At 42.4% G+C, this 25122-nt stretch overlaps 1 protein-coding gene across 4 annotated transcripts in view; it reads left to right on the top strand.

Moving 5' to 3' along the window:
• The window catches only part of RCL1 (RNA terminal phosphate cyclase like 1), a 65949-nt gene extending 45365 nt beyond the window's left edge, over positions 1-20584 (top strand). For 3 of the 4 annotated variants that reach the window (XM_025360200.1, XM_025360199.1, XM_025360198.1), the window contains 4 exons: positions 1047-1172; positions 4346-4502; positions 9301-9404; positions 19643-20584. In XM_025360200.1, coding sequence (XP_025215985.1) covers positions 1047-1172; positions 4346-4502; positions 9301-9404; positions 19643-19793 — 538 coding nt within the window. In that variant the 3' untranslated portion in view covers positions 19794-20584. Of the gene's footprint in view, positions 1-1016; positions 1173-4345; positions 4503-9300; positions 9405-19642 lie in introns of all 4 variants that reach the window. The other variant, XM_025360201.1, reaches the window with a different exon arrangement.
• Positions 20585-25122: the final 4538 nt, after the last annotated feature.

The raw sequence follows: 25122 nt of genomic DNA, 5'->3' as shown, positions 1-25122 counted from the left end.
AATTAAATGTGTTATTGACAGCAGTTCTTGAACACTCACTGGGCTGGAATGGGCAGATCACATACCTCGTTTTACCTGTTGGACTTGTCACGTGGGGTTTGTATCAGGATAGTGGGAAGGTCACATGTTATTTCTCCATTTTTTTAGTTCCAAATATATAGCCATCTCTTGACCATATTGCACATTGAAGTGTTCAATACACACTTATTTTTTCTTTGACATGTGTGGTTGGGGAAAGCCAGCTTCTGTTAAAAGTCTAGTTTTAGGCAATAATTTCCATTTCCTCAAGCACTAGTCTTTTCACTTGAGTTACTGATATCTTCCTCCTTTCTTTTCTGGGGTGCCCTGTTGTAGGAGTGCTAATTATTAACATTTTAACTATAAGGTAGCAGGTGTGAGGAGGCTGTGTTATCCACAAGTGGAGTAATTAATTCTTAAATAGTAGAAAATAGGCCCTGTAAGTTAGAAAAACCTTTTTATATATTTATAAATAGCAGCAACCATGTTCTTTCACTGAACTTTTTCTGCTTCTCCCATCAGCATACCAGGAGGCGGATTGGGATCGCCCAGGTCCTGTGTGGTGTCTGTTCTGGGCTTAGGTTCTTAAGAGAGAGACTCATTGGCTACAGCAGTGGGAATGGACAGAGAATAGAAAGTGTTCTTAGGTGTTGTACTTCAAAGGGAGCCTGGATCATGACCCGCAGAGAGGCAGGTGTCTTTATGCCTTCCAAAATTGACTTGAACCATTTCTAGGGGAAGCATGTCTGTTGGAAGTGAGGGGTGGGGTTGAGGACCTCCAGCTTTATACTTTCCACTCTCTTTATTGTTTAGATGTTTTCGCCATGACCTTTTATAATAATGAAAAAAATTAATTCAGTAAATACAGTTGAAAAACGATAGTACTAATTCAGTAAATACAGTTGGAAAACAATAGATTTGGAAGTCCTAGTTTGTTACTGCAGTTCCACGAATACTTGCCAGCTTTATAAGTGATTTTTTCTGTTCTGGAGTTCAAGCAGAATGACATCCTTAACTCCAGGCTGCAGGTACTCTGTACGTGTGTCACCTCAGATGGCGAACCGGATTGTGGATTCTGCAAGGAGCATCCTCAACAAGTTCATACCTGATATCTATATTTACACAGATCACATGAAAGGAGTCAACTCTGGGAAGTAAGTATCTGTGTTTTTGAAGTCTGTTTCTGCAGCTTTTTCACATGCCTGTTCTAGTTGAAGTTAAAACTGCCAGCTCTGAGGTTGCGCAGCCAGAGGAAGAACAATTTCAGAATTAATTTCCTTCTGACTTCTTGCTGTTGTCACCAACAGGCATTTCTTGAGTGCCTGTCACATGGAAAGCATCCCAGTGACTAGAGCTGGAAGCTGAGGGTCTCGTTCCTAGCCTTGGGGAATTAAAACCTTTATCTATTAACACACAATGCTTTAAGCTTTAAATTCCATCTTCACTCTGTTCCAACAAAAAAATTAAAGCGAACAGGTTCTTCCACCCTGAGTAAGTAACAGTATAGGGTTAAAATCTTTTGTTATCTAAGTGTAAGTCGACATCTCTCTTCATCAGTGGAAACGACATATTTACATCCCGAGAAAGTTGCTATTGCAGATTTGAATTTGGTTTAGTGAAAACCTTTGCTTTGCTAAAAAATAAAAATTTTAAAAATTAGAAAAACATCCTAAATACGGAAAATAAGTTCTTAGAAAATGATGCTCTATGTAATGAAGATGGCTGTTTTAGGCTTTGCTTGTGTATTTAGCAACTAGGAAGTTAGAGAAGCAATTAAAGCCACTTTCTTGAATTAGGAAAATGTTAAACTTACAGAAAAGATCAAAGAATAGTACAGTGAACACTGAGATATACTCCTGCTGCCTATAGTTAACAGTAAATATTTTGCCAAATTTGCTTTACTTGTTTGTGGGTTTTGTTTTTGTTTTTTACTGAATCATTTCAGTGTGAATGATGGCATAATTTCACTTCAAATCTGAGGCTTACAGGTTGTGTCTCTTAAAAATAAGAATATTAGAGTCTGGGGTTAACTGTTGTAGGTTAAGAAGTCGACTTCTTCTTAAGTGATACCACAGCTGATTCTTTTCCACAGCTGTTTCCCCTGTGGTTTCTTTTAATTTCAGCAAAAAGAGGAAAAGAGAGTAAAGGAGGGGGGTGAGTGTTTTATACAATCTTTGACCTTTATAAGGCCCAATGGAAAGATGAAGGTGGTTTTAGAAATACAGTGGAGGCTCATAGTCCAAAGCAACAAAGCTGGTGGCATCAGATGCTGGGATTGGGAAAGGATTTGTGGGCAAAGCTGGCCTTTCTGGCTTGGAAAAGTCAATGATGTTCCTAAACCTTTGGTTTATATTCTAGTAACAACAGTATTTTCCTCATTTATACATTGAGGATGATGATGCCTATGTTTTGAGATTATTGTAAAGATCACATATATAAGCCGTTACTACCTTGCTTGCCACATAGTAGGTCCTACAGAAATGGTAGCTCCTGATGCTGTTCTTTCCTTTACTCTCCCTTGTTGGCCACAGGTCTGGAATTATGTGTCGGCTATTTTCTGGAGAAAGGGGGTTTTCGAGGGATGGGGGAGGACAGATAGCAGCAGAAGCTGTCTAAGTGGCTTCATCTCGATAGTCCCTTCTCTGCTTTGCCTCTCGCTTTATCAGAAAGTGTCCTGGAATGAAGCAGAGCAGGCCTGACGGCCATCCTGCCACCAGCTTATAGTGTGGCTTTTTGTAATACCACTGACTCAGCTGACCCTAGAGTGTGGTCAAGTCCATACTTACTAATGGTGAGTAGAAACCTTACACGTAGATCAAGACACGGACATGATGTAGACTGTGGGTCATCAACTCCAAGCCCCATTTTAAAAATTACATGTAAAACCAATGTGGGATTTAAATTTGTGTTTGTTTTTTTTTTAATCTCCAGTTACAGATGACTAATAGTGCTCTTCCTTCTCTGTTATTAAAATAATAAAGTCATGGATGGGTATTTCTCTCTTCTGATTCAGTGAAGTATCCAGCAAGTTAGGCTTGTTCAGATGTAAGAGTTTCTGTTGTGGCCATGGCCTAGAACCTTAGCAGACAGCAGTTCTTGGTGGCCTGTGTCAGCGCTTTGGCCAGAATGCACATCAGTCCAGTGTGGTCCCATTTTAACTCTCACAGTAATTTTTTTTTTTTCTTAATTGGATCCTTTACCAAGGAAAGCTGTGGAGGCTGGCCTTTGCAAACTATACCAGTGCAGATCTCTCATGAGGTCACCTGATGACCAGCAGCTTGGTCAGCCTAACTTGAAATAGGCCTGATAACATGTATTTCCCACAAGTTGAGAAGAAAAGTTAGAGTAATTTACGTAGAACCTAGTATATGTTCTTTGTCTTTTCTGAAGTTACTTAAATTGTGTTAAATGGAATAATCCTGATTAAATATAAAGTTTATTGTAATGACAAATGCACCTCAGAAAACTCACAGAGATGGAAGTTCTTGGGAAATGCAGGTAAATGGGGTAAAGCAGCAGTGGCAGCTTGTCTTCTTGCTTTCTCTCCCCTTCATCTTCTACTCTTCACTTTTGCCTGCCACTGCCTAGAGCCACTGCTGGACACCCTCTCACTCCTGCTGGTCAAGTGACTCAAAGGCAGCTTGGGATTATGCTAAAATTTTCTAGGTGTCCCATGATGATAGGTGGATAGCACAGTGTTAGATTGTTAAACATAACTCAGAGTACCTCCCAGAACCTTTGAAGAAATGGGTAACTCACTGCACCCCCTTCCCTTGGCAGGTGTTGTTAACCTTCACCTGCATAGACAAGCAATTTTTTTTTCCTTAAGAATATAAGGACTGACTAATATAGTTCTTCCATATGTAGTGAGCTCATATAGTGCATTTGAAGCATCATTAATTTTATACATAGTTTTACTGAAACAAGTATTTTGACTAGTCTCCTGCCGGACACATAGAAAGTATTGTGTGAACGTGTGTTGAGTTGTGTTAAAGGGGGCAGGTCTGTGTTGTGTTTGCATATGGATTGTACTGCTGGGAAGGCCGCCACACCTTTCCTGATGATGTGTCTGCTTAACAGGCATTGGGAAAGTAGAATTGAGCTGTCAAATCTTAAAATTTTGTGGAGAGATGCTTATTTTTGGACTGATTTTCTTTTCTGGTCAGCTAGTAAACTAGTAGCAACTCTATGAGGTTAATGCAGCCAGAAAGAAACCTTTGAACACAGTGCCGTCCAAAAAAAATGTTTGTCTTCTCTTTCTGTTTGCCGGTGAGTGGAAACCTCACTTGGTTAACCCTACTCAGTGTTTGTGCCTTTGTATCCGCAGGTCTCCAGGCTTTGGGTTGTCACTGGTTGCTGAGACCACCAGTGGCACCTTCCTCAGTGCCGAACTGGCCTCCAACCCCCAGGGCCAGGGAGCAGCAGTACTTCCAGAGGACCTTGGCAGGAACTGTGCCTGGCTGCTGCTGGAGGAAATCTATAGGGTATGTCCACAGCTTCCTCTGATAGAGGAGTGACTAGGAAGCAGTTTGTTTTCTCATTCTCATCCCTTGGCAGATTTCATCCTCTTCCAAGGGCTCAAGCCAAGGAGGTAACCTGTTCCTATGCATTAAGCAGTTCAGCATTAACTAGTTTAATTGATTAGTTGAACTAGTCAGTGCGTAGAGATCTAGCCCCACTGGGTTGAGACATAGGGCAGGTAAGTTTTAACAGTGAGCCAAGGAAAGAACTGGAACAGTCATAAAGGAAAGGAAAGGTTAAAAAAATGAAGCAGGTAAGGTAAGGTGGTGGCTGACACACAGCCCTAACCAAAGAGAGTACCATCCCGGCACCCCCCAATTGCTGCCATGTAGGAAGGTAGACTCATTCTTTTTAGCTCTTTCAAGAGAAGCTAGAAATCTGGATTTGTATGTGACAGCTGATTCATATATAAAACAATGGCAACAGGCCAGATTTTGCAGTGCATTGTAGAGCACAGAATCTCAGTTAACAGATGAGTATCAAAAAAAAAAGAATAAAAAAATTTAAAAAAAAAAGCACAGAATAACTAGGGAAGGCAGGCCTGCGGAACAGCATGGCAGAAGCTTTGGAAAACCTGAGAACATGGAACAGAAAAGGGGTGAACTGATGTTGAAGACAGACTCAACCGGTTGTCATTTTGCTTCTGCAACTCTGCTGGTGGGACACAGCTCAGACCAATCTGCCCTCTCAGTTGCCGCAGTCTTTCTCTGTTGATCCTTTCACGCAGCGGGCACATATGCGCACACTTCTACCGTTTCCTCAAAATAGGTGAGGTGACATAAAGTAAGAGAGAAATTAGGAGGAAAGATGATGGCAGAAAGAGTAAGATACAGTTGTCTAAAAAATATATTCCCCAAGGTCCCCTATACTTGGTTAGAAGAGGATCACAAATCTGGGTCCAAGATTTCTGTTAGTCTGCACTGTCTTTTGCCTTGGTCCCATATCAAGAAGGTGAAACCTTTTCTCTGACACGCAGAGTCCAGGAAAAGAGATCCTGGACTGTCAGAAAGGCTCTGAGGGGTGGTCATTTCTCTGCTCTGTGTGTTAGGTCCCAGATTCTTGAACTGGAGCATCGGCAGGAACTATACTCTAGGTGATTTGCTGTTGTATGGTGTATAATGTTTGTAAATCATCTTCTTCCCCTAAGGAGCTGAAGAGACTTCTGTCTTTGTATTTCTTCTCAGTTGTCAGGCATCTCTCTGGTCTCCAAGTGAGTTTTCCCGTTTAAGGTAGCAAAAATCACATCTGAGCCAAGTGAAATAAAATCAGTAAAACAGGTAAAGTGGCAATTTAGTTTTTCTTTTAATTCTTCCTTTTGCCACTGGTTCAGTTTATTAATCAGGGTGGTAGAGTAAAGCCTGAATATCCGTAGGTATTGATCCTCAGACCAGCCTCACGGTGGAAAACAGCTTATATTTATAGTCTACTCCCTTGATCCAAGTCAGTGTTCTTGAAAACGTCTCGTTGGTCCAAGATGGAACATGTGAGAATGAGCTGTTTCAGAATTAATTAAAATTTCCAGGTCCTAAATGGCTCTATTTAATGACCATCTAATTAAAAATGGAAGACAGTGGGCCTATGGTTTTATTTTCAGGAGAGTAGCTCCAGCCCCTCTACTCGGCATTCGCCTGGGAAATAGTGGAAGAAGGAGATGAAATCTTCCTGGAGGAGGAGGTATTATTTGACCAGTCTTGCGCAGTCACGATCTGGCCTCAGATTTTTTCGTGCTAAATCAGTTTAATTTTTTTATACTAAAATTTAATAATTTTGTGAAAGATGGATAGTAACTAAAAGTTTGGGGTAGATGATCAAGAGGTTGCCCTGCCAGTTACTTAAGTTTGTGATCTACTTATTTGTAGCGGGGGGCGGGAAACAGTGCGTGTGATGTGTCTCCGTGGGTCCCTTGTTGTACAGGATTTCTTTTCCTGGTCCTGTAGTGTCTGGCGGTGGCTGGTCCTGTAGTGGCCCTCTCTCTAACTGTGGGGACACTTCCATCTCTTTCTAATAGACCTTAGGAGAATTAGAAGCATCACGTTATACAATAGTCCAGTGGGAGCCATGGGCATAGCTAGAGTGTGAGGTTTATATCCTTATAAATAGGTTATAAGCCTCAGGGTGAAAGCACAGCCTACTAGTTGACAAGAGGAAAATCATACAGTCTAAATTAGGTTCTTTAATATTTTTCTTTTTCTTCTTCTTTGCTTTTTTTTTTTTTTTTTTTTTTTTGGAGACAGAGTCTCACTCTGTTTCCCAGGCTGGAGTGCAGTGATGCAATCTTGGCTCACTGCAGCCTCTGCCTCCCAGGTTCAAGTGATCCTCCTGCCTTAGCCTCCCACGTAGCTGGAGGCATACGCCAGCGTGCCTAGCTAATTTTGTATATTTAGTAGAGGCAGGGTTTCTCCATGTTGGTCAGGCTGGTCTTAAACTCCTGACCTCAGGTGTTCCACCCGCCTTGGCCTCCCAAAGTGCTGGGATTACAGACGTGAGCCACCGTGCCTGGCAATTTTTTTTTTCTTTAGTTGAGATCTACTTTCAGTCTTCCATTGTGTCTGGACCAAGTTTCATTTTCTTTTAGTTATTCAGAAAACTTCCTTTGTGTGTCTATGATCTTTAATTATTAAAAGGATGGAAATACTTCATGTTTTTCTGATTAATTTTCTGTAGAGTTGTGATGTGACATGGATTGAATGAGTGGTAAAAAATCCATACCTTTTGAAGGCGCTGTTTATCAAGTTTTAAGCCTCTGATCTAATTCCTCCTATTCCATTTATGCCTCATCGGTTACCAAGCCTTCTTGATTCTGTCCCAGGCTTTCTGGAACTGCCTTTTTGTTCCTCTGCTCTAATCACTGCCTGCCTCCCTGCTCCACCCCACAACTGGATTATGGCTACTGGCTCTCTGCACTTCCAGCGGAGAAGTTCTTTCCAAATCCTAACATCCTTTTCAGTCTAAATCTTCCCGTAAAATCCTGATCTGATCTCTTCGCTCGTGTGCACAGAGACCTTCACTGGCTTCTCACTTTCCTGGAACAAAGTCAGAATTCTCGACCCATTTCAGAAAGCACTGCCTTAGTTGGGCTACCCACCTTTTCTATGCTGTATGTGCTTCTCCGCAGGCAGAAGTGGTGCCTTCCAGGCTGGTCGCCTGGCCGTTCCTTGCTGGCCCTGGCATTTTGTTTTTCCCCATCATTCTGTTCTTCCTTCCTCCCCAAACCCTGCTTATCCCTCCAGGGCTGTCTCAAGTAGTCCTGACTCCTAAAGCTCCCCCTCTCATATCTGGCAGGTGATACCTCCCTACCCACCCTGGCATAGGTAGGGTGATAGCTCCTACCACTTCCTCCATGATGTCCTGTACAGGGACCTTAGCATATCTCTTGCATTAAAATATTGGTCCAGTGAATGGTGAAATAACAACAGTGATAGGAAGCAGAGACTGAAGAGAACACTTTAATTTTAGGCTGTCTTACGAAAGGGAGCAAGATCTGTAAAACAGTTTCGTTGGTTGTCGTATTTTCCATGGGTCAGGTTTTTCTTTTTGGGTAGAAAAGGAAAATGAACTGTCCTTGTCCTGGAATTTGCTATGTGATATAAATGTTGTTCCCTGTTCTTTATTAGGTAGTTTAGGGACGTGCAATAGATTTTCATAAAGGCTAGCAGTTAAGATCAGTCCTTATTTCCTTCACCATTATTAGGGCTACTAAATGATTTCTGACAGCCAGAGATGCACCTGAAAATGGATTTATTTCCTACCCTACATGCCTTAAAAAGGAGGCGGGGCAGTTGTACCCACATGAACAGCACTGCTGGCCACCTATCCTGTTCAGTCTAGCCTTGGATAGTAACGTGCCTTGGTCAGAGACTGGATTTCTAATTGTGACCTGTGCAAAATATGTAGAAATTCAAGGTCATCCTTCTTTCACTATGTACAATATGTTTTAAATAAAGTTATTCCTGAAAGAATGATCAGAACACGTTTGTATACTTACGTATGCATCTAGTGGAAGCAAAACAGCTAAAATGACTGAGAAAAAAACAAAATTAGAAAGGCAACCTAAGCAGTTGTAACTCAGGAGAAAGTGTTTGAAGAGAAGTCTGTTCTGCCTGTTAATTTGGGAGAAAGGGAAGGAAAAGGGGGTGGAAGGCATAATTTTATACGTAAGTAATAAGAATGAAGGGATCTGACCTTAATGATTCTTCAGTTTTAAGAAACTCAGGAGGAGATAAAGGAGAGAAGTTAATAGAGCATGGCAAGCAGTTTCCTGAATGTATTTGAATAAGTGTAAAAGGAAGGCCATGAAAAGGCCATTTCATGTCAGATAGACTGTGTTGTTCTGTGACAGATTAAATAAATATGAGCGTCATCCACTTAACCCTTGGAATTAACTCTACGTCTTGTAGAACTGATTAAGCTTTTTTTTTTTTTTTGCATATACTCAATAAAGATGATGTCCTCCTGCTGCTGCTTTAATTACAAAGGGAAAGTTTCTTTCTTTTTTTTTTTTACTAGATTCAGTTAAGAAGATTTGAATCTGATAGTCTCATTCTGATAGTCTCAACTATTACAGTTGCTCTAATTGTTAGTTTAACCCTCTACAGTCAGTTGATGTAAGGATTACTCTTATAAGACCTGTATTCTGTTTTATTGTTGCTTGAACTTTGGATTTTGATATTATGAGTGTATGTTTCTGTATTTTTTTTTTTCTTCTCTCTTTTGTTGGCTTTCCATTTTCTGGTTTGTACAATTATTAATTTGTGTTTACAGGGTGGATGTGTAGATTCAACCAACCAAAGCCTGGCACTACTACTCATGACCCTTGGACAGCAGGATGTTTCCAAAGTCCTGCTAGGCCCTCTGTCTCCCTACACGTAAGTTATTCTTTTTCAACCTCGTTATTCTGTCCAGTTTAATTTTCTCATTGCCCAAAATGACAAAGGTGTTGTGCTGCACAGAGCCTGTACTATGAACACCTGCTTGTATTTATCCTCAAATCAGCCAGCAGTTGTCACTCTTAACCTGGTGTTTATTTTTACATACAAGGATTTTTGCCTTCTTTCCTTCCTCAGTCCCATGTAACTAAAGTTGCATGATCTCTATTGGACAGTTACTTTGTTCGTGCTTTAGGTTTTGTTTCCAGGTTAGAGGAAACTCCTGGTTTGGTGTAGCTTGGATTTTATTACTAGTTTTTTTTTTAAATCATTCTTTTCCTTAGCTGTCTAACTTACTGTGGGAAAACAGGCTTTTTGTCTAAGATGATGGGGTATGAGCTCACTGGAAAAGATGACAAAAGACAGAGTTTGTATTAATGCTACTGGACTAGTAGGAAATTGTAGAAGTGAGTTTGGACCATTGAATGTTAGCAGAAGTTGACTGCTGTGGTATGAAAGCAAGCACTCTTCAAAAAGAATAGGGTGTCAGAAGACTTGAATTATAAATGACACCGTGAAAGAAGCATTTCCTGTTGATAGTAAATGAGGTTGCGAAAAACAGCCTATTTGAGTACTGACATTTTGTGTGTGTGTGTGTGTTTTCACATGCTTGCATACTTAGAAATCATCATATGGGCCATCTGAGGGTGGTGAGCTGGGTGGCGGGGAATATTCAGGTAGATATGAGACTGAACTGTCCTTTTTCGGTTATCATGGTACCGATGCTGTATATCTGAAAGGTACAGTACTGTGATAACTGAAGAATGGTGGTGCCATCACATTGAGAAAGGGGTGGGGACTGTGGTGGAGCTATGCAGCCTTGGGCTGTGGCTTTGGGGGCATGAAAACCAGGAGCTTGAAATAAATTCTTTTGGAGGCTTTTTTTTTTTTTGGAATTGGTGGTAGGAGGGTTTTTCTGGAACAGAAAAATGGAAGAGAATACATTGTGTTAGCAGAGAGGGAAGACTGGTAAACAGGAAACTCGTGAGGACCACATTATCTCCTGATAGCTTGTGTAAAAGTATTTTGCAGGACAGGATACCTAAGATTGAGTAATCCTAAATGGCATGGTAACATCAGTAGTAAACATTGCTAAAATAGACTTGGTAGTTAAGTACTTGGAGAGGAGATGAGGGCTGCGAGAACGGCACCCTAGGTACAGAGACTCGCTTCCTGTAGAGGGCTCACTGGAGGCGGCTGCCAACTGTGTGACCACCATGGCCCCGCCAGCTTTGTAGCTGGGCTCATAGCTGCCATTTCCCAGCCCTTGCTTCAGGCCTGGAGAAGTCCTGCTTGCACACATGGTATGGGGTGTGGGGTGTTGTCTTGAGTGCGTGTGGTCCTGGAGCATGGGGTTTGGCAGAACATTCTGTGAAAATGGAATATATATATATATATATATATTTTTTTTTTTTCTTGACACTTTTTTCTTTTGCTTTTGGAGATTTTTCAATTTGACCCCAGGACCTGTATAATCTTTTCAAGCTTTGCAGAGATGCTCAAGATGTGACTCGACATTTTTTAAAGTTCCTGTGTCCTCTTCAACACATGTTCTCACCAAACATTAATTGTAGTGTCTTTTCTTCAGAAAACTTGCCTAAAATGACTTTCTCTCCTGGGAAGACAAAGTGTCCTGCTCTGAATGGAGCTTTAAAGGAGTAGCACAAATTGTAAGAGGATGTATCTTGAGGCTGGGGCTTGGAGACATTCTGCTGCCTCCCAGAGCTTTGTGCAGAGGGGTCTGCCGGGGTGGGAAAGGGAAGCCTCCTTTCTTTTTGATAAACTAGCATAAGGATGGGTAAGGGAGTCTATTTTCAAGAAAGCTGGATCTGTTTAGTACTCTTTCTGCCCCTAATCACTGTGGACAGCTCCAGCAGCACAAAGAGATGAAGGGCAAAGGCAGGACACAGCAGGCAAAGTTAACATTGTATTTGTGAGTATAGTTGAGGATAAAAAAGGGATGAAATCCATGGTGAGGACCATCATAGTGGGGGAACGGTTTATTCTAGATGGATTCAAGAGCTTTGGAGACCAAACTAACACATTTATTTTTATGTGCAGTTAAAGTCATAGAAACCTGTTTTGTGAAACCTCAGATTTCTAAAGAAAACCAGAAGCAAGACCTTCCTTGGTTAAAAAAAAAAAAAAAGCATTTCTTCAAGCAGTTTGGACCTGTTTTCATTTGTATAAAATAGATTTTTAAATGTCTATTTAAAGAGCATTGGGATTGCTGTTGGTGGTTTTCTGTGCTACTTGAGAAAGTAAGTCTGTATGTGTGAAACTTTTTTTTTTTTTTTGAGGCAGAGCTTTGCTCTGTTGCCCAGGCTGGAGTGCAGTGGCATCTCCGCTCACTGCAAGCTCTGGCTCCTGGGTTCACACCATTCTCCTGCCTCAGCCTCCTGAGTAGCTGGGACTACAGGTGCCCGCCATCACGCCTGGCTAATTTTTTGTATTTTTAGTAGAGATGGAGTTTCACCGTGTTAGCCAGGATGGTCTCGATCTCCTGACCTCGTAACACACCCGCCTCGGCCTCTCAAAGTGCTGGGATTACAGGCGTGAGCCACTGCGTCCAGCCAATGTGAAACTCTTTTAGAAAGGCCCAAGAGATTTTTTTTTTTCAGTAGAATAAAATATTATTGGATAATCACTGGTATATGAAGATTCTATTTCTGTTAAATTTGAGTTTTAGGTGGCTTACGGTTAGTGACAGTAGTTGCACCCTCCATTCAACAAGCTTAATTTTACAGTTTAGGGAGGGAGGATTTATACTTTTGGATTAACAGCAAGAAAAATAGCAAAAATTAAGATGCATGTTAATTAGCACTTTCAGAAATTGTTTGTGGAATGAGACTGCAGTTACAGAGCTCTCTGCATTCTGCCAGTGCACAGGCCTTGGAGTCCAGCCTATTTGGACTTAAGGCTCTGCCACTTGCCACCAGGAGACCATGGAAATGGTGTTTAGCATCTTGGAGCCTTGGTGTCATTTGTAGATAAGGTGCATGGTCCTGAAGTCCTGGACTTGTGGAAATGGAATGAAGCTTAGATGAAGTCAGATGCTTATGCTCCTGGCAATGTGCCTGAGGAGCTGTCAGCGCTGGGTGCTGTGGTTTCTGCCTGGACACCCCCTCACCCTGCTGCAGTCCAGTCCCTTGGTCAGGTCACTTTTTTTTTTATTTTTTAAACTGCTCCTTGAGGAGCAGGACTACCCCATAGGCAGTGTGGCCACAGTAGCCCGGTCAGGTCACTTTGAACCCCAGGAGGCCTGGTAAACTTGCTTTGGGTGATTTTAGGGTTTAAGTCATCTGTAAGTGGTCTGCCCAGCTACCTATAAATCTATATCCATTAATTTTAAATTATGGATTAAAAATTTTTAATTTCTAGTTATTATTTTTATGACTGACTTTCCCTAGTCACATTACTGAGCAAACTACACACATCTTATTGATCCTAAGAATTCTCTAAGGTAGATGTTTATTTAAAAAACACCATGTTTACTGTGTGCAAGATGTTGTTTTAAGTGCTCACACATATTAGCTTATTTGGTTTTCATCATAACTTTATAAGGGCAAAAAAGGCAAGTACTATCATGTGCACCATCTTACAGGTGGTGGGATTGAGACACAGAGAGGTCAAGTTACATGCCCAAGTTACATGCCCACAGAGAGGTCAAGTTACATGCCAAGTTACATCACACAGACAGTAAGTGGGGTTCAGACCTGGACAGTCTCCTCCAGTCACTGCTTCCCTTACCCACTGTGCTTTTATGTAAGAGCTGGGATTCCATCCATATCACTGGACTCAAAGCACCTTGCCTGAGGCAGGATGCCATGCTACATCTTTTCAGCAAAGTCCTTGTTTCAAATTCTGCTGTAAAATGATCTCTTTCTATCTTTAGTTGGAAATCTAAAATAAACCATGACTTTTTTTTTTTTCTGACTTTAATTAATGACCTTTTTCCATGACTGTGGAAGTGCTAAGGAGCTAGAAGACACTGTCCTTGTTAAACACAAGCTGACTGGGGCTTCCTGGCCCACTCAGTCTAAAGCACAGCCCTCTGAAGAACCCATGAGGAAACCAATGGGGAAACTGGGAACTGCCAGCCAAACCTGCCACTCCTTGGGGTCAGTGGCCTCACTGCATTCCGTGAGCTTGCACAGTACCACTGTGTCTTAGGTTTGTGAAGCATTTAAATACTGTAAAGCCCTGTCACCTGATGTTTAAGCCCCAGAACATATTTGGTGTATGGTAAAAGCAAGTGATAGGCTTCCTTCTCAGATAAAAAAGAGGTCAGTGACCTGCTTATGGTGAGATCCTGTCTGAACTGGGCCTGGGACCCCGTCTCCTGACAGTGCAGCTAGCCTGATTCTCTGTTTCCTGCTGCCCCAGAACAATGTAGTAACTTCATTTTTGGAGCAGAGGTCAGCTGGTCTTTGGAAAAGCTACTATTTCGCAGAACAAGCATCAGCAGTATATTTAAAAGCTGCCATGTAATGACTATAGGGACTCCATCCAGCAGATCCTTTTCTTATCTCCAGATTTTTCCCCTCAACTTGCAGAGCATCTCTTTACACCTGAGATGTAGGCACCCCCAGCTCTGTCCCATATCCAGTGGCATAGAAACCAGGTGGCTTGATGGAGCAGGACGCAGGACCCTCTGTTGTGGTTTGTGCCTGTGGGAGCTGCCAGAGAGAGGGCTTACCCCATGATTGCCCTCACCCCATTCTCTCACATGCTTCAAAAGAGGGGTCTGGTGGGAGGGGCTGTGTTTAAGGGTGGGATCTGGCAGCCTGTTAAATCCTGGTCACTTGGGATTCAATGGACCTATGACCATGAGCCTCATGGCCTTTCCTGTTGACCAGCAATGGCAGTGGGAACAACTCACCTTTTGAAAATACATAGGAAGGCCGGGCGCGGTGGCTCACACCTGTAATCCCAGCACTTTGGGAAGCCAAGGCGGGCAGATCATGAGGTTAGGAGTTCAAGACCAGCCTGGTCAACATAGTGAAACCCCATCTCTACTAAAAATATAAAATTAGCTGGGCGTGGTGGCGCATGCCTGTAATCCCAGCTACTTGGGAGACTGAGGCAGGAGAATCGCTTGAACCTGGGAGGCGGAGGTTGCAGTGAGCTGAGATCGCACCATTGCAACCCAGCCTGGGCAACAGAGCAAGACTCCGTCTCAAAACAAAATAAAAAATAAAAATAAAATAAAATACATAGGAAAAGTTATCTCTGTGCTCCAGAATTCTCTGAAACCTAATTGTCAGATAGACTAGAGGCTTTCGTAGAAAAGTCAGTTGCTTTTTGTTTTCTGAAAATCATTTTGTCCTGGCGGGGGTGAAAAAGCCTCACTGCAGATAATCACATGTCAGGTGTTAAAATCCTTTACACAGGAGTTGCATAGAGCCCCTGCTGCCCAGAATGGTTCTTCTGAAAAGCTACTATTTGCGCTGTGTGGGTGGTTGCTTATTGAGGGGCAGAGCTGCTCTCGATGAGCGGTGGGTCTCTCTCTGCCCTGGCTGTGTGGCTCTGTGGTTCTATCTAGGAAGTGTGAATCTCCAGTATAGTGCTGTGGAAGAGAGGGGCAGGGAAATGTGAACTCCAAAGGCGGTGCCTCAGTGCAGCTGCAGCTGTGGAGAGCTAGCTGTTGGGCTGTGGAGAAGGATGTGGATCAGCACTGGATGAGACTTTGTTAGTGCATGTAGATACAGGGCGAGCTTACTCTTCATTTGCTTTTCATTTTCTTAAGGAGCCTGTTTGCTGGGATTTAATATTGTCTGTGGTGAATTTTCAGGTTCTGAGCATTTTTGCTCTTCAATACCCCAGCTACCAGAGACATAGGGAGAATGGGGCTAGAGGTAGGGGAAAGATTCTGAAATGTACCTTAATCCAGTCTCTTACACAGTCTTCCTTGGACAGGCTGAGGGGTTGGCAGAACATTATGTAAAAAGTGGAACTAACTTTGCTTTTTCTAACTGTTCCAAAGGCTACAAATACCCCAAACTTGCAAATACACAAACCTGCACACTTGAGCCTGTGTTCCTCCCATCCTTCTCCAAGGGATCAGAAGCAAGCTGAGGCCCTGTAGAAATTCTGCCAGCTGGGGAGGGTGTCTGGTTTTTCAAGCACAGTTGAGTGATTCAGAGTGAAGTAGGCTGGGTGAGATCCTGGGAGCAGAACATGCCCCAGGCCTGTATTAGTTTGAGGCAGCAGCAAAGGAGAGACCAATTTGTTTTCTCCTTCAGATGCAGATGAGTGGGTGAGATGGCTGGCTTTTTCCGGGTTGCCGCCAGCTGGAAGCTTTGCCCGCAGATGTGGACTGTTTATCTATGGTTCGATGTGTTTTCTTTTTTCCGTAGGACAGGATGGGGGAGATGGTGGGATGGATAGAAAGCAACAATGACAACAAAAGTTTAATTGGTTAGTAAGACAAGAAAGCCAGCAGGGAACGCTGACTTCCCTTAATTGCCAAGAATGTTGAAAGTTGTTTCCCAAAATTACCCCAACTCCTAAATTCTATCCAGTGCCTCTTTACTGAGAACCTCATACAGTGCCTTGTTTGAATAACAGGTTCAGTGATGGAGAAGAGCGTTGCCCTTGAGGTGCTTAAATAATTTAATGAGGGGGAAGGGGACAGTTATACATAAGCATTTAATTAGACACCATGAGCAGAGAATGCTATGGAAACCTGGAGGGGTGGGAAAGATCGTTTGGGGTGGGCTTTATGGGCTAGGAAAGGCTTCATAGAAAAGTTGACAAATGTGATGTTATTTTAAAGGTCGAGATAAACTTGCACATTCCTAGGTGGAAGGAAAGCAAGGAATTGGGAGATTTTTTCTGTGAGCATCCAGCACTGACCAGAACTCCTGCTCTCTGGGGTTGTTAATGTTTCATCTCAGCCCCTGATGCACTGGTCACTTCAGTCACAGGGTCAGGAATTGTTCAGGCCCCCTTTTCTCCATATAGCTGTTTCCTTCCTTTGACTAGATCAGTGCTCTTAGCACAGAGGGATGGGGATGGGAGGGAAATTCATCAATTCAGGCTTTATATGTAGTTTGGTATACACCGAGTAGGGGTGAGAACCAGGATCAGTTGTTTTATAACATGGCAAATATGTATTGATTTCTTTACTTTAAAAAGCTTTATTGAGATACAATTCACATATGACACAATTTACCCATTTTAAGTACACAGTTTAAAGACTTGTGTAACCACAGCCACAATCTAATTTTAGAACATTTTTACTACCTCCAGAAAGAAACCCTGTGCCAACTCGCAGTCTCTCCCATTCTTCCCCCTCTTCCCAGCCCCAGGCAACTACAAATCTACTTTCTGCCTCTGATAGATTTGCCTGTTGTGGCTTTTTCATATTCGGTAGATAGAATCATACACTATATGGTCCTTTGTGACTGGATTCTTTCACTTAGCATAATGTTTTCAGGGTTCATCGATGTAGCATGTATCAGTACTTGATTCCTTTTTTATGACAGAAAAAAAAAAATCTTCCATTGAATGGATATACCACACTTTATGCATTCATCAGTTGATAGACATTTGGGTTGCTTCTGCGTTTTGACTCTTGTGAATAATGCCATTATGAACATTTGTATGCAAGTTTTTGTGTGGGTGTATGTTTTCATTTCTCTTCTATATATTCCTAAGAGTAGAATTACCGTATCCTATGGTAACTCCCTGGTTAACATTTTGAGGAACTGCCAGATTGTTTTCCACAGTGGCTGTACCATTTTACATTCCTACCAGCAGTGTATGAGGGTGCTGGTGGTTCTGCCTTCTCACCCACACTTTTGTTATTGTATGTCTTTTTTATTATGGCCATCCTATTAGACATGAAGTGATATTTCATAGTGGTTTTGATTTTCATTTCCCTAATAACCAATGATGTTGAGCATCTTTTCATGTACTTATTGGATCTTTGTGAGGAAATGTCCATTTAGCTCTCTCATCTTTTTTTTTTTTCCTTTTTTTTTTTTAGTGAGTCTCACTCTGTTGCCCAGGCAGGAGTGCAGCGGTGAAGTCATAGCTCGAGTAGCTAGGACTACAGGCTCCTGCCATCATGCCTGGCTAATTTTAAAACAATTTCTTGTAGAGATGGGGGTTGTAATAGACTGGTCTTGAATTCCAGGCCCCAAGCGATTTGCGTGCCTTGGCCTCCTAAAGTGTTGGGATTACAGGTATGAGGTACCACGCCTGTACTCTTCCATCGTTTAATTAGGTTATTTGTCTTTTTATTATTGAGTTGTAAGAGTTGTTTATATAGTCGAGATGCCTGACTTTTATCAGAAATATGACTTGCAGATCTTTTCTCCAATCCTGTAGGTTGTCTTTTTATTTTCTTGATGGTGCGTTTGATGCACAAAGTATTTTAATTTTGATGAAGTCCAGTTTATTTATTTTGTCTCTTATTGCCATCCTTTTGGTGTTGTATTTAAGAAATGGTTAAGAAACTATTGCCTAGCCCAAGGTAATGAATACTCCTGTGTTTTTTTTTTGTTTGTTTGTTTGTTTTTTGCGAACTTTATAGTTTTAGCTCTTACAGCTACGACTTTGATCTCTTTTGGGTTAAGTTTTCTGTGTGATGTAAGGAAGGGGCCCAACTTCATTCTTTCACCTGTGGATATCCAGTTGTTCCAGCATCTTTGTTGAAATGATTATGCTTTCCTCATTGAGGAAATTAACCATAACTGTGTGGTTTATTTCTTGACTCTCTTTTCCATTGGTCTATGTGTTTAGCATCAGTGTTTTTAAAACTCCATAGATGATTCCATGTGCAGTTGAGATTGAGAACCGTCTGGCCAGAGTGGGGAGTTTGGCTGGTTTGACTGGGAGACAGTACAGGCGAGGTTTTTGTAATACTTCACTATAGGTGTGCAAACCACCATTCTTCACTAAGCCAGTGTTCCCCAACCTTGCCCAATGAGAATTGCCAGGGATTCTTGTTAACAATAGATTTCTGGCCTCTATGAACTGGGGAGCACAGGGTCTGGTGGAGGGTAGGAAGGGATCAGCTTTGTGTGTGGCCTTTGATTCTGGGTTCTTCCATATGGATATGGACACTTCGTACCAGTTGCAAATTCACCAGAACCTTCAGGAACCTGTGTATTTAATGAACTGTTCAGGTGTGTCTTATGATCAGGCTAGCTGAGGTGATGCTAGGTCTGCCAGGCAAGACCATTAGAAGCCTGTGTACCTGCACTGCGGTTCATCCACAGAATTGCTCTTCCCAAGGTACTCTTGAAGTGATGCCATCACCCTGATGATGCCATTGTCCTTGTCGTGTTTACTGTGCACACTTCCCCCGCCACCTTATTTAATATTGCTTTCTGCCAAATTTGTACAAATACTGTCGTACCCACAGTTCTTTCCCATCTGTGTTGTTTGCTTTGTTTACATTACATAGCACTTTTCAGGAATAATTAATTCATTTATCTTGTCTCTATCTACACCACTAGATTGAAATCCTCGTGAGGGAAGGATTTTTATTTTTAATTTTTTTCATTTGAGTGCAATATTCCAAGCACCAACAACAGTGCCTAGCATACAGTATGCACTTGATAAATATTAAGTAAACACAAAGGTATTATTAGAGAATAATAGAGACTTGTCTATTTCAGCATCAGTAGTCATTGTGCTTGTTTTGTATGTCATGGTGCTGTGAATCATGGAAATACGTGTTTCTGTCTTTGTACAGGCCACTCAAAAATCATTGCCTAAGCCAGGTATGGTGGCACACCTGTAGTCCCAGGTACTCAGGAGGCTGAGGTGGAGGATTGCTTGAGTCCAGGAGTTTGAGGCCAGCTTGGGCAACATAGTGAGACCTTGTCTCTTTAAAAAAAAAAGAAAAAGTCATCACCATATTTATGTCCATTTTCTGCTAGGTCTGAACTAAATGACTTATGTGTCATGTGCTAACTTCTAACCTTTCCCCCCTCCCCGGTTTAATTTATCTTGCTGTACTGTGTGTGTCTCTGCAGACTATCTCAATCTTCTTTGGAAACTGGCTGGCTGAAAAGAAGTACTATTTAATCAGATTTGATGAGAAGTTCTTAACTTCAGCTCTCTAGGTCTGGCAAATTAAAACCTTGGATTCTAGATGGTAGAGGATAATTTTTTTTTAATGAATTGCTTTTTATTTATTTATTTATTTATTTCCTTTTTAGGATAGAATTTTTGCGGCATTTGAAGAGCTTTTTCCAGATTATGTTTAAAATTGAAACCAAGCCATGTGGTGAAGAACTCAAGGGCGGGGATAAAGTGCTGATGACCTGTGTTGGCATTGGTTTCTCCAACCTTAGCAAGACCCTCAAGTGATAACCATCACAAGATAAGGCCCCAGTGCCTCCAGACAAAGCAGACGCTGCCATGGACACCAATGGGACCAAGTCCAAATGGATTAATGCAGGACAGGATAGCCACGTGCTTAATTTTCTGTGAAGAAATATCAATATACAAATAAAAGACATCTCTGTAGCATGTGTTTCCAGCTGTTTCTCCAGTGGCGTTGCCATTGCCCAGGAGGCCCAGTCACCGTGAGAGCTCCCTTGCCTTACCTGGAGGAAGAATGTGCCTTCAGGCCACAGTCATGCTGCTAGAACAGTCTCATAGCTGCAGTTCAGCTGTGCTTCCTCAGCCTACTATCATAGGCTTCCTTGGCCCTCTGTCATATGGCTGTTTTCCAAACCTGTGGAGTCTGTTACTGTTCTTTCTGCAAGGACTTACCTCCTTGAGCCTCGGTTTTTATTGTAGGGATTAAATGAGATAATAGGAGTGGCAGCTCTTCATGAGTCCTGCAGTGCTATGCAACTGGTATATTAGACTATTTATCTTTTGTCTTCTGAATGGATTGCTGTCATGGACACAGACACTGATCTTCATCTGGTTAATTGGATGTATATATGAGGGATGGGTGACTGCAGGGGTCCAAGTAAAGTTATTGGGATGTTTTTTATATTCCAGGTGTGCTATACATTCCTGTTTTATTTTCACAATAGCTCTGTGATGTAAATGCTATCTCCATGAGAAAATTCTTAAAGGGTGTTTCGTTCCTTTGAAATGTATAATGTAAAGACATTAAATCTCCTCATTTAAGGATCTAAGTGTAATAGAGTCAGGGATTTTACCCTTGCAAGCTAATAAGTTAGATTATTACTTTTTTGTTGATGCTCCCAAAAGACATGAGGATCCTGGGTCAGAGATAAAGAACTTTGTTACTCAGCATAGCATGAGCTTCATGTCTACATTGGTTTCCCCTGCTCCCCAGGTCTCACAGTGGACATGGAGGGGCCCAGGTAGATGCTATGCATGTTACAAGTTTGCACCATAGCCAAAGAACTTGTATGTTTGGGGACTCCACCTCTTTCATGGCACGTCTGTTGTTTCACATGCAGACATTACTTCATCCCTTAAGACTGCCTCCTGCAAACACAGTTTTGAGAAAGAACTCAGGTAAAAGCCTGCCCAACAAGAATATGCAGGAATACCCAGGATCCATGGCAGATTTCCCCTGCCAACTAATAGAGTCCACATTTGATATGTGCATAGGCTTGAAGTTTGTAGAAGGGGAAATATGTACTTCTTTCTACTAGAATTCCAAATGGTGTCCTCCCCCGGGGGCGAACTTTGCCTCATCACTCCCTCACAGTACCTTTTTCTTTTTAAGTGAAAAGGGGCTAGAGAAAGACTGTGCTTTGATGTCTAGGGGTGTGGGAGGATGTGTGGAGGTAGAGAGTTAACCTTGAGGAAGGCCAGGACATTCTGGACTATGACATTGTACTGAGAGCTTTACATACTCTATTGGTTATGTGCTCTTGGTATATAACAAGTGCTCACAAACTTAGTAGCTTAAAACAATACCTCTTTATCATTTCACAGTTCTAAAGGTCAGATATCCAGGCAGGTGGATTCTCTGCTTAGAGTCTCATAAGGCTGATATCAGGGTGTCTGTCACCTGGGCTGGGCTCAGCTCTCATCTGAAGGCTCTGGGAAAGAATGTGCTTCCATTCAGGTTGTTGGCAGAATTCAGGGTTGTAGGACTGAAGTCACCTGTTTTCTTCCGATTTTTCTTGCTGGCTGTGAGCTGTGGGCAACTCTTAGCATATAGACAGCCACTGCCCGTATTTCTGTTCACTTGGTCTCCCCTACCTTCAAGCTGGCAAGGGTGCATGGAATCCTGGTACTTTGAATTCACCTTCCTTTTGTGATACCAGCTAGAGAAAACATTGCTTAAAAATGACTCATAGCACAATAGTCCTACCTGGATTATCTCCCTATCTTAAGGTCAACTGACAACAGCAATACTAGATTTGTGTTTAAAAAACCAGGGGCTGGGAATAGTGGATTACCATCCCAGAATTTTGCCTGCCACACATACTGCAGTCCTACCTAGTGCCGCTGACGTTTGAACTCACATCTGCCCATATAGAGCTCAAATCCTGAACTAAGGGGCCACATTGCTTTTGGAATACCACATACCTGCTGTTCCTTGTACAAGCTCTGGAAATGGTGCTGTTGGTCAATGTAGGGTGGCACATAGAGGCCAGGCAAATTACTATAAGCAGTAGAGGGGATGTGTGCTACTGTCCGCTTCAAACCTGGAAACGTCTGGTGTGGTTCCAGCCCTGCATCTGGCAAAGCTGCTTCTGGAGTTGGAACATCTGGCAGGAGAGGTGATGGTATTGCCAAAAAGAGGACCAATTTAATATTTATTTAAACAGCTCACTCCCAGCCCCTTCTCAAATTCCCAAGAAAAGCAATGTACCATTCCTTCAGGCAGAAGTCATCGTTTGCTGTTTGCTGGGACAATCTTTTAGTCTCTGCCTTTTTTCTAGTTTAGCTCCTGGTCGGTCCACTTACTTGCTGGGGTAGCTTGAAGAGAGAGATTCCAGCATTTTGGGGCTTGGTTTTCTATCTTGGTCTGTTTGTTCCTTTCTGCTGATAGAGATAGACCATTCTGAGTTAACGGCAGCAGTTGTTCAATGGGACTGTGAGTTTTTTAGGTAGATAAACCGGTGAACTTGTTGGGGGTCATGGCAGAATCATTCTTTGCCTTGTCATCTACAAGGCCCTGCTTCTGTCTTTCAACACCCTTTAACTACATTTCATGCAAACTCCAGCCAGCCTCCATCATGATGATTTTACCATAGTGGTCAAAACAGTTCGTAAGGGGTGGGAGGAAGCCAGCGTATTGCAACATGACATATTGATTGGGAAAGAGCAACAGGAGGACCTGCTGAATTCCACATTGGCCTCACTGGGCAGCTAAGCCTCAGGGGTTTTGTTCTTTTTTAAAATAATTTCTTTTTTGAGTCGGGATCTCACCCAGGCTAGAGTGCAGTGGTGCAGTCCTAGCTCACTGTAACCTCAAACTCCTGTGCTCAAGTGATCCTCCTGCCTCAGCCTCCCAAGTAGCTGGGACTGTAGGCATGAGCCACTGTACCCAGCTAATTAAAAATATTTTTTGAGAGATGGTGTCTCACTTTGTTGTCCAGGCTGGAGTTTTTGTGTGTTCTTTTTCCAATTTAATTTTAAGTTCCAGGATACCTGTGCAGGACATGCAGGTTTGTTACATAGGTAAACATGTACCATGGTGGTTTGCTGCACCTATCAACCCATCACCTAGGTATTAAGCCCAGGGTGCATTAGCTATTTATCCTGATGCTCTCCCTTCTGGGTTTTCTTTATTTTAAAAAATCATTTCCGAAAAATGGTGAAGGATAGCTAATCACAGACCCAAATTACAAAAACAAAACTTCAAGTTGTACCATGGTGCCTGTCCTCACACCAAACAGCAGAAGACCATGAGGTGGCCATTTCCTGTTAGATCTTTGTGTTGGGAGGCTGCTAGGTGAGACCAATGCTGGCACTTAGTTTTAAGGCCACTGAGTAGAAGAGTTGAAGGTGCTAGAGGGAGGCAAAGGAAGTAGGCAGGATGGCGTACAAGAGGCTGGAAGCAGTTGATGAAGTCAAAGGTAGATGGGGAAACTGGAGCACCAGGGAAACAGAATTTCCAAAGTTTCGGCAGTGCCTGAGGTGAGGGTGGAGGTCAGCTGAGGGAGGGGGAATCAGAGTGATAAGTGGATTTACTGGGCCTTTGTTCCAGGGTATGAGGATTAGAATGTGGGGTTCCGTTGACCTTCCCAGTTGGTAGTGCTGTAGACCTGGGGTGTACAGGTGGCAATTTTAATCTGCAATGAGTGGGAATGCAGCACTGCAGGGCCTGTGCCCACCCAGGATCTCCATTGTCCCTTACCCGGCTCCAGAGTGGACAAGAAGTAGCTTGCACTTGGATTTCCATGTTCAGATGGTGCTGGCCTGTTCTTTAGAAATTACTGAAAGTTAATGGGATTGTCAATAGGCAAGCTGGGCCTTTTTGTACTTTTCTTGGCCACATCTAAGAGGCCATTTGAGTGGAACACTTTATCAGTGTTTGGCATCTAATGAAGCCTGACCTACGTCACTCCTTTACTCCAGCAAATGAAAGCTGTCCGGTTGTCACAGGCCTGGGCTGAGCACAGGCCTGGGGTCAGCACCTGTTTTAAAACATCCTAGATATTTCAGATATTCAAGTGCCTCTGAGGGCTCAGGACATTCTTTATTCTGTTTCCTCCTCATTCCCAGCCCTCTGAAGAGCCTGTGTCCAAAAATCCTCAGATTGCTTAATTTGTTAATTTATTTTTGCCACAATTTGGTACATTACATATTTCAAAGGATAGAGAAATCAGAGGCCAACTTAAAGACAACAGATAATGAACAAGCCTGGCTAAAAGATATGTGCTGCCATGTATGTCCTCGAATACCCTGTTACCACGGCTGCGATAGAGTGCTGGGGCTGCTGCCGGACTCCCTGGGAGCCATCTGGGCAACTGGTCTCCTTACCTTTGATGCCCCAAAGGTAAGGCCACCTGCTGCTTCCTGCTACATCTGGGGATGTTGAACCATCCTGAAGTTCTTTGTAATCTTCAAGGAAGTATGTTAGTGTTTGAAATGGTACCTGGCTTCAGTTGTGGCAATCCAACCTTAGGCTGTTGTAGGTGCTGTGTGCAAGCACTTGGTTCCTGGGCCCTCCCACATGCTGCCCTCTTGGCCCTAAGCTCTGTTTTGACCACCCTGCTATTTACCCATTAGACAATGAAAGGCATCATGCCTAAGATCTATAAGCTTTGAAAGACCTATGAAATGCTTGCAAGAAACCAGGAAAAATAATGCTGGCTATAAATTATGCAAAGAAAAGAGCAAGAAAAATATCTACAAAATGAAACACTACCTTCATTTTTTTCAGCATAATTGTTAAAATATTGAGAATAATATAGATGAGAATTTCTTTTTTCACAAGAATTTATAGTTTTAGTGTATGTTCTGCCAAAATGAGCATGTCACAAGAATTTCTAAGTGCACGCAGTGGTTGCCAAGGAATCAGAGCTAAGCACGTTAAATTAGTTGCTGATCACCAAGCCATTTAAAAGGCAAAATTGTAAATAGTCTTTCAGAGATTTGGGATAGGGCTACGTCTTATTTTCTTTCTTTCCTTTCTTAAGTTTTTAAAAAATAGAGGTAGGGTTTTGCTGTGTTCTCAAATTCCTGGGCTCAAATAATCTGCCCACCTCAGCTGCCCAAAGTGTTAGAATTACCGGCATGAGCTACC

This window comes from Theropithecus gelada, chromosome 15, assembly GCF_003255815.1.
Source record: "Theropithecus gelada isolate Dixy chromosome 15, Tgel_1.0, whole genome shotgun sequence".
Lineage (NCBI taxonomy): Eukaryota > Metazoa > Chordata > Mammalia > Primates > Cercopithecidae > Theropithecus > Theropithecus gelada.
Note: the sequence above shows the minus strand (reverse complement) of the source record. Positions and strands in the feature narration are given on the sequence as shown.